The following is a 9,843-nucleotide window of genomic DNA, read 5'->3' as shown; positions in this document are numbered from 1 at the left end:
CTGCACCATGAACAGAGTCAGTGACTGAACACTAGATAGTGAGTTTCCTTCTTTCTCTATTTACTTAATTATCTATTTATTTATTTATTTATTGGAAAGGGAGTGAGTAGGTGTGACTGTTCCCTCCTGACTCACCCTAACTACAGCTTGATTTCCCTTCGGTATAAAAGTCAATGCACCAATACTATTTTATTATTGATCAAAAGGCTGTTGATCAGTCATCAATGATTAATCAACATGATTAATAGCCTATTAATTGGTATGTATTTATTTGCAATAAACAGCAAGCGTATCCTAACTAAAGAAAACAATCTGCCTCGTTATCCTTTTAGTATTATTATTACAAATGGGGAGTTTGGATCGGTGAGAAACTGAAGCTGCATGAAAGTTAAATGTTTTCATCACTGTTGTGTTTTATGCTGCACACATGCACAGGAGGTGTCCAGTCCAGATTCCAGAGCAGATGGGTTAAGTGCCTTGCTCAGGGACAAGTGGCTGAGTTGGTTGACGGACCCGTGCGTAAAACACTGACAACCACACCCACATTTTCCGCTTCTTCCTCCGCGGATTCAAACCACCGACTTCCTCCCAATCAGAGTCCCGGCTTCTCTGGCAATGACACTGATTGTAAGGAAACCGGGGATACACCCGTGTGAGCCCCCGAGTAACTTGTAGTCCTGATTCCCCTTTAAATTTCCCAGGCTGACTACTACCTCTGCCACTACCATCAGCAGCAGCGGCGCTGCTTCTGGATGTTGTGGTCGGGAATACGCATGCGCCCGGCATTGGAATTACTGCACTGGAAAGAATAAGTTGGACACCGTCTGTCTTCACTAAAAGAAAAAACAACAACACACAAGTAAAGTATGGCGGTGTTCAGAATAAGAAGAATGCGGTGTCTTCGCGTGTGGTGGATCCCCCTCTTCGTGGTCGTGGTGTGCACGCAAAGGTAAGTGAAAGGGTCGGAGGATGCTCCACTCGTTTTTTACTAAGTGTGACAGTGTTGGAGACGGCGTGGAGAACACTTGGACACTTTGTGGTCAGAGAATAATGTGTTGTCTGATCCCTGTTCTCTCTGTTTTCTCTCCCATAGTGCCACTGTTAATGACTCGAGCAATATGTCTTTGGTTAAAGAAACGGTGGATAGACTGTTGAAAGGTTATGACATACGATTGAGGCCAGATTTCGGAGGTAAAAGAACTCATATTATCACCAACTCGGTTCGAGTGTGCGTCTTGTCAGCCTGTATAATAGCACGGGGGGGTTAAATCGCCACGGCGATCACGGAAAACTCAATGACTGTTTCGGGAAGTGAAGAGGAGACAGTTCTCTCGGCTCGTGCAGGTGCCACAGCCTGACATCCTGTGTGATGCAGCCGAGGCAGAAATATGTGAAATCAACCCAAAATACGCGCATCATGGACGAGGGGGACACATGAGGGATGTGATGCTCGCTTGATTAAAAACACTGCAGCTCGTTTATCTGAATGACAAATCACGACAGTATAAAACGGGGGGGGGGGGGGTTACACGTCTGCTGGAATTTAAGACAAATAGCTGTTTTTACAGACGCTCCATCACAGACTGCGACGCACACATGATTTCATGTCAACAACTTTTCAGGCGCATCAGAAAATCCACCCTGTAAACTATTACACGGGCTGACAACAGCTACACGCACAAGTGCTGTGATGTGATATTTTCTATATTAATACTTTCTCATAAAGGCTGCATCTGCTGTGCTGTGTCTCTGCTGCTCACGGTTGTTCTCTATCTGCCATAGGTGCTCCGGTTGGAGTGGGGATGAACATAGACATAGCCAGTATAGACATGGTGTCAGAAGTAAATATGGTAAGTTGGCCCATTATCACCTTCTATACACCTTTGACAATGGCTCCCCGCTGTCTGTGTTAATGACCCCTGCTGTGCACAAACCCACCAGGGGGAAACACCCTCTCAAAGCAGCCGGGGAAACCCCTCTGAACGCCGGTGTGTGTCAATGTGTCTTCCCCTCCCTCCAATCCCTCGCATCGACTCGTGTGTTCGAGAGCTCAAAGGCGACGGTCCTGTTATTGCCTGAGGGTTGATGAACAGGAAACCCTCTCCTGGGGGTTTGGGGATCGATTGACATGGATTGGCAAAGGAAGATGTTTTTGGTTTCAGAAGCTGATTCCTGCTTAATTTCCTCAGCAGATTCACACAGCATCCCTGAAATCATCCACTTAGGGGAGTTCAAGATAAATCTGCTCATCTTCTAAATGCCTGGTGCAGAGGACCTTATCAAAGACCATTAGACCAAGTGTCAACCTACATAGGCACATTTCACCATGACATGCAGTACACATGTGTTGCTTCAGGAGACATGTTTTACACTGTGCTGTCAAAGCTGCTCTGTAAATGCTTTAGTGACAGTGGAAGAACTCCAGGGCTGTGGATGTGAGGAGTGGAGATCAAGTTTTGCTTCATACAAGTGCACCTCCTAGTGATGAGATGCTAGAATTGCAGCCAAGTTTGCAGAGAAATGCTGCATTTTATCATGATGGAAGGTCACATCTGACACTTACTTTAGATTTGACAAGTTGAGCAAAGATTGAAATGAATGGTAATATTCAAGGGATTTTAATAGGTCAACTGTCCTGTGTGTTTTATTGTTTATTGATATTTTTGTACAAGGGATTGATCTGTGCTGTTGGAGTTGTCACATTTCCATCTGCAGCTCCTTCATGCTTTGCACGGATGTGTCCTGCTGTTGCAGTTTGTTTTGCTGTTCCTATGATGTGAGTCATGTTGTGATATCAGGGAGTGATTACATGCTGGAGTATTTTTGGCAGCAGCACCCAAAGGCACGTTGCTCATGTTGTTATCTTTGTGCTCCTGTGGAATCTGTTGAGGAGTGGAGATGAGGAAAAAACAGATGATGCCATGTCTATTTCATGTATTTACACAGAAGATCTGCAAAACCATAGGCGCACACAAGCGCTTGTGTAAACAACACAGGTCCACAGAGCCCACCACTGTGGCTTTGAATCCTTAATTAAGGGCATAACTGTGTAAACAATGCACAAGCTCGAAACCTGCATTGCATTGTATTTGTGCATGTATGTGGGTGCCTGCAAGTGTAGTATGTTTACTGTAAGTGTATACATGGGATATATCTCCAGTAATCAAACACAGGTATTATGTAAGACGTTATTTGTATCAACATCCAAATCACGTAATTCGTTAGAGCTTAGTCATCCACTTGATATGGAGCTTTTCTCACATGGTTCCGTCTCACAGTAGATGTTGATATTTGGGCTATTTGCACTTAATAGGTTGTATAGAGCAGAGTGTGAAATCCAAAACAGGATGAGAGATGACTGCACAAGCTAGATCTTTATCCACGGTGTTGTAAACATATGATGTACAGAAGTAGTAACGTGTTCCACAACTGAGTCGTCAGGATACTGCAGAGTTGAGTGTTCATTGTAAACTATTTTCCACCCGAACACACAAAGCCAGTGCTGCACAGCTTCTTTGATCATCCCATCCCTTTTGTCGGCTTTGGCCCTCTAAACACCCTCTAACGCAAAAAGGGAGTCGTTGCCACCTGACCCATTGGAGTCTCATGAAAAAGAAGAGGCCACATGTGTGCCTAATGGTTCCAGCATCTTTGATCTGCTCCCCCTTCCTACACATGTAACCACTTTTCAGGATAGCAGCTGGTGTAGAAGCACTTTCCTTTCTTCCATTTCCTCTCCCCCATCTGGCTCTCTGTCTGCCACTTATTTTGGTGCAAGGATAGAGCCGCCCTGTGTACTTTCTTTGGAGAACAGATAAGGCTGAGGGCTGAGGATAATGGAGAGATGTCACTGAGGAATGTATCCAACTGTCCCCCCCCATTAGGGCAGGGCCAGAGAAGCTTTGGTTTGTATTAGAAAACATCTTCTTCCATCACTCATTACTGCTCTCTGTCCAAGGTCTCACATTACAAGTAGACACATGAACTAGTGATAACAGGGTATACATATCATTTTCTGGAGGATCCATTAGAATAAGGAAGAGAAAACAGGTTTGTCTCAAACCATCGGCTTTATCATTGTTACCAAAGTCACAGAGCAGAAACCCATTAAGAAACAACACAGGCCTTTCCCTCACTTCAGATGAGTCACCAAAGTACGTTTGCCAGCCTTCGAGCGTGAGTGGCCCAGAGGACATGAAGTCCTCTCTGGTCTTGGTCCCAGAAGCAGTTCTGATGTCCAAATGCACAGTGTTTGTCAGGCATGTTTGCAAGGTCTTAGCCCGAAGATCTGTTCCTTAGTTAGAAGTTAGTAAATAATGAGTGTTTATCTCTTATGTGTCCCCCCGTGATATCAGCATACTGCTCTGTCCTGAGTCATGTAGCATGTAGAGAACACTACATTATATTATGACATTACATACATGTCACCGAGGCCCAGAGCCAGTTACGAAATGAGGAGGCTGGTGTTCATTACATTCCCATGAAAGGTCATTTGTTCCAGGGTGTTGGAGCCAAAGTCCTGAGCCTTCAAGGGTGAAAAGGAATAGAGTAAGATTGTGTAAGACAGAGGGGTCAAATCTCCTATCCCTGTGTATGTGAACCAGAGACAAACACACACACACACACACACACATATATATATATATATAGAGAGAGAGAGAGAGCTCTGACTAACAAGTTTCCAAGTGGAGAGCCAGCAGTGGTGCTGGTATTGGAGGGAAGGTCATGTAGCTAGTGCTGCTGAGGGTTCATTCTGCATAACTCAGAGGTGGACATACAGAGAGGGGCACACACACTGAATACCAATGTTATGTTAGACATTCACCCCAAGGCAAGTGGCTCGACGCTCATGCACTGGTCAGATGAAGAATGGGAAATATATTGTGTGCATGTATGGGCATTGGTTGAATTATTTTCTCTTTGAAATTATCTTCTTGTACACTTTCTGTGCTGCTGTTTAAGTCTCAATATTTGCTTTTGCTCGAGCTCCTGAGCACTTGAATCCTAAGCCAACAGTTCCCACAGGGGAAGAAATTCTCCTGTTTATGGATGAACTGAAAATCTTATCCTCACCCAAAAGGCAGAAATACTATTATTGACACATATAAAGGTCAAGAGGAGCTTATTGATCGTTGGAGGACTGTAAAATTCAGCACCCCCATCTTAGTACCCAGTTATTTCCGCCTCTCAGCAGAGGATACACCTGATGGGATGTCTGCTGTAAATGCATCAAGATTGCATTGAAAACTAGGCCTATATTATACATTACACAGATATGAGACATCATAATGGATGTTGGATGGAAGCCAACAAACTATTGCTTGCCATTTGATAATAAAAGGGGAAACCCGAGTCGGGGAAGCACTTATGTTGTATTGCATAATATCTCATCCGGACCTGAGAGCTTTAAAATCTTGTAGCTTCTGTAGTCGTGTCAAAATCTATTCAACAGCTGTCTTCAGTGTTGTGCTGTTGATGTTGGCAGAACTGTAAAGTGATGAAGTTGACTTGGAGATAAGAATACTTTAAGTATGCATTTAAACATTTAATGCCCAGGAATTAATGGTGACGATGAGGAAAGCATTACCTCAACCCTCTCATTTTAATGTTAATGATACTCATCAATACATGGACGACAAAAATCATCTTTGAAGATGATGAAAGCGACTTAATTATATCTCCTTTAAAGATTATAATGACGCCATTAACTGCACACTCACTTTCGCCCTGGCCAGGCGTCACCAAAATTATGGACGTGCATTGATCACTGCCTTCTTTATTAGTCCTGAAATTGTCAACAAACCCCTGCTACACAACGGGGGTGTGGTGACTAATGAGAGCGGAGAGAGGCAGTTCCCCTCGTGGGGGGGGGTGTAAATAAAGAGAAATGTGTTAAACTCAATTAAAATGTGAGAATTTATGAAGACACTCCAACTTTTGCCGTCGGTCCTGTTGTAAAATGAACTGTCATATTAAAATGATCTCCTCACTATATTTATAACTCATAACAAGCTAATGAGCAAATGGGGATTGACCTCAGTCCGCAGATGTAATCCTGGGTGATAAAGTATTTAGGAGACAAGTACAGTTTAAGATATTAATGTAACATGGGCCCAGGGGCTGTAGCTGGTTGGATTGTGTATTGTGTTTTGGATATTGTGCAGCACGGTGGTTAATCATATGAATAAATATCCTGAGTTGGTTGCTAAGGGTCTTTTCAATACTCAGATCTACTGTATTTAAAGTTACTGAAAGTTCTTACAGTGACAGTGTCCCCTTGTATATTAAGACTGGCAGCATATAGGACAGACGTTGACATACAGTACTTGTACTCTCAGGATGTCTCTAGTGAGGATGTACACTGCTTCTCTGTCTCCTATGTACATACACACACACAAATCCTAATCCCATACCAGTCTTCTGTCATTGTTTCTCATTAACTGCTATGCTAACATAGCCCCCGGGAAAGTAGCTGTCCAAATTACGTAATGGACGGAGCAGAGACAAACCAACCAGGGTTCAGGGAAGATTTGACTTGCTGCTGCTGCAATGGAGAGATCTAGAGAACAGTTTAATATATGAAGAAAATCATCCTGTAACGATTACAGTATTGATTTGTTACCACGGTGCAGGAATAGATCATCAGTCTGTATTAAAAGACGGATGTCCTGTTTTAAGACAATTTAAATTCTAATTGTACTTGTATATATTCTGTTTCTATGCCTATATGCAATATAATTTGAATCAAGGATACCAGTTTCTATATGGTGCAGTACATTAAAAGAAGGTACTTCACTCAATCTAAAGTTCAGGTCAAAGAAAACAGGAGACAACTTAAAAATGTTTTTTTTATTGAAGCGACAACTTAACCATCTCCTCCGTGTTAGACTTAATATAAAGTACTGACACAGCCCCTGCTGACATTGCTGTCACCAAACATTTTAAAATTGTGTAAATGAATCAGTCAAGAGTCACAGAAGAACAATGTCACAGTCTGAGGAAAAGACGGAATGCTACTAATTTCACTCATCTAAAGTTGTTGCAGATATTTCACTAACGAACAACTTTAAACTTGAAGCAGTTTCCAAACCAAACTTTGACTTTTGATATTTTGTCACCTAATGGAGTCAGCATGTTTTGCATCATTCCAAATCTACTTCAAGCAGAGCACCCATTACTAGCTACCAATGACCGCACGTTAGTCCAATATTGAGTCCTCTTTGAGCCCTGATCAGGTATTCATGAACACCTCTGGGAAAGATCAGGCTCTTTAGCTGTTAAATGCTGAAAACAACAGGCTGCTGTTGGGATTGCTGAGACAAGTTTTTTCGTCGGGCTATAACCCTAAAACAATTAGCTTAAAGATTTGTATAGAGTTTTGGTCAATTAAAGACTTTACGATTATATGTCTCACAGTGTAGTTGTCAAGGCGAATTCATTCAGTCTGCTGGGCTTCTCTATGGTCCTTGTGACGTGAATGTCTTCAACCACCTGTGTCTGCTAGGCTGCACATGGACCCCTATGCAGACATGCGCGTGCAGCCCAAACTCTGTGACAGTGCATGATCCAAGCAACACATTATGTTGACCAACACTTTCCACTCCAGTTGGTCGCACTTTTGGTTTGGTTCCAAAGAACGAAGGAGACGAAGAACATGGATGTCTGTTTTAAAGAGAAGCTGCATTAGGAGATCTGCAGGTTACCCACATCTGTACAGCTCTTCTTTAAAGGAATATAACGACACAAAAATAAGAGTGTGGTTAAGAAACAACCTTATTGCACATACTGCCACCTATTGGAATGCAATGGAATGTGACATCAGGTACACCAGGCCGACATGGACCCTCATTTTAGTACGAATGGAACCGTGTGACTGGAATGAGCAAACTCAGTCAATTTTAAGTGCAGTATGGTCTCTACTTGATTTATTCTCTTCCAACTGAAATGCTTGGCAGTCACATGCTACGGTTATTAACATTCAGAAAAACATATAACATATACAGGAGCTGTATATAACTTACATACATACATATAAAATACAACATTGTGCAAAGGAAAATCACAAGGGATGGTGGAGGGACTGGATGAATTGTTTGAGTAGAGAGCACAGAAACAAACCATGCTCCAACATGTATTATTCATGCCGTAAGGTTTAGACACATACAGCATGGCTCCCTATAGAATTTTAGTAATCCATTTAGATTACAGTCAATGTGCCACTTGAATGCGGTAAAAGAACAGACATTAAGTGGGTTGTATATATCCTGAAAGGAGAATTTTTCAGTCAACAGTGAAAACACATCACATATGGGGAGGTGTTTGCTCATTAGCAGAACCTATTAACCTAAAGTAAATGATAATGAAGGCGGAGTTTGTGTTACTGGCGTGAAGATGTGATCATGTCGGTAGAAAAAGTGAATAAACAACAGTAATTCCTTTTATAAACCTCAGTGAACTGAGGAAGATGATCATGAAAAGTGGAATTCAGATACATTTAAATAAAAGTAGGAGAACTGGACATTAGACGTGAAACTTAGCAGATTGTTGTCTGTTGTGCGTGAGTGTAAAATGGGAATGTACAAAAGTGATGTTTAACATCAAAGCAACATGAGGCAAGTTTACCTCTGCAGGACTGAAGCTGCCTGGTGTTAATGTTGTCTACTGTTTATATCCTGCAGCCATAACATCGGAGGCTTTATCGAATCTGGCTTACTCCTCTGTGCCAAAGACCGACATGATAGAATTAAAAACCAAAATATGTCAATGAGCCACTGTGGGTGAAACAATGAGCACTGCGGTTTTGAGTAGATCCCACATAGCGTAAACTCTCCTGCTGCTGTTAATACCAACAAATGCACCAAATTCATATCAACCCATGACTGAAAAACTTCCAAATATATACACTGTTTATTTGTATAACGTTACTGCAGAACTTTATCCAGCTGCTTTAGGATGTTTCTGAGCCTTTATTGAAACATGTGCATCTCCAGTGAAGATGTGCATACTGCACAGAGGGGTGGCGAATAGTGTCCCATCAACAGCCACTTCAGTTTCAATAACGTCCTTCCAGGGCCATGCTGTGTATCGCACTTATTTCTTTGTCGCAATTGCCGCATCTGCATCTCCTCAGCAAGGGCTTCTGATGTCACATGGCAGTGATGAAGATGTTATTGGCAGCTTGTTTTTAGGTTTGGGTTGAGTAACACTAGAGTGGAACTGAGTCTACAGCAGCAGTTATCCACAGAGCAAGGCGTCAGTGTAGGATGTACACGGAGATTGTTCCTTCCCTTGAGCTCCAACCATTTCTTGTTGCAGGTTTCATTTGTAACAATTTGCATTTTAATTTTAAGTTAATCTTCTGGTGGGTGAGGAAGAGAACTTTGTATTCAGAACAGGAGATAAGCATTAGACCACAGTGTATGATTAATTGCTGGTAAATTATTTACTGATACATGTATTTTCCCCACAGAAATAAGTCTAATAATTTATTGATCGCCTCACTCATCATCTATCTTAATTATTTGGTCGATATTTCAAATTGCTCTATGCTTTGGTTAAAGATCTATCAGTTCTGTTTTGCATCGAATGCTAATTAGCAATTTTGAGCCTACAACAAACACCCCTTACTAAGATGGCTGACATAATCAACTATGTTAAAACTAACCAATGCAGTACACACACACACACACACACACACACACTCCTTCATAAAGCAGCAAAGACTTATGGCTTACATCATTATTAATGTTACAGACACTGCATATTGTACAATTAGTAACACAGCTCTAAATGTCAGGGGAAGGGAGGCGTGTAATCAATTCCCCCAGGTTAAACAAGCTCACT

The 9,843-nt window shown here is 42.0% G+C and overlaps 1 protein-coding gene across 1 annotated transcript in view; it reads left to right on the top strand.

Annotated features, from left to right (window-relative positions):
- The first annotated feature begins 394 nt into the window (after positions 1 to 394).
- LOC109635647 (gamma-aminobutyric acid receptor subunit beta-2) overlaps positions 395 to 9,843 on the top strand; it is a 54,326-nt gene continuing 44,877 nt past the window's right edge. Inside the window, exons 1-3 of the mRNA XM_020096977.2 lie at positions 395 to 949; positions 1,094 to 1,191; positions 1,783 to 1,850. Of these exons, the coding sequence (XP_019952536.1) occupies positions 867 to 949; positions 1,094 to 1,191; positions 1,783 to 1,850 (249 nt within the window). The 5' untranslated portion in view covers positions 395 to 866. The remainder of the gene's footprint in view (positions 950 to 1,093; positions 1,192 to 1,782; positions 1,851 to 9,843) is intronic.

The sequence above is a fragment of the Paralichthys olivaceus genome, chromosome 15 (assembly GCF_024713975.1).
Source record: "Paralichthys olivaceus isolate ysfri-2021 chromosome 15, ASM2471397v2, whole genome shotgun sequence".
In the NCBI taxonomy this organism is placed as follows: domain Eukaryota; kingdom Metazoa; phylum Chordata; class Actinopteri; order Pleuronectiformes; family Paralichthyidae; genus Paralichthys; species Paralichthys olivaceus.
Note: the sequence above shows the minus strand (reverse complement) of the source record. Positions and strands in the feature narration are given on the sequence as shown.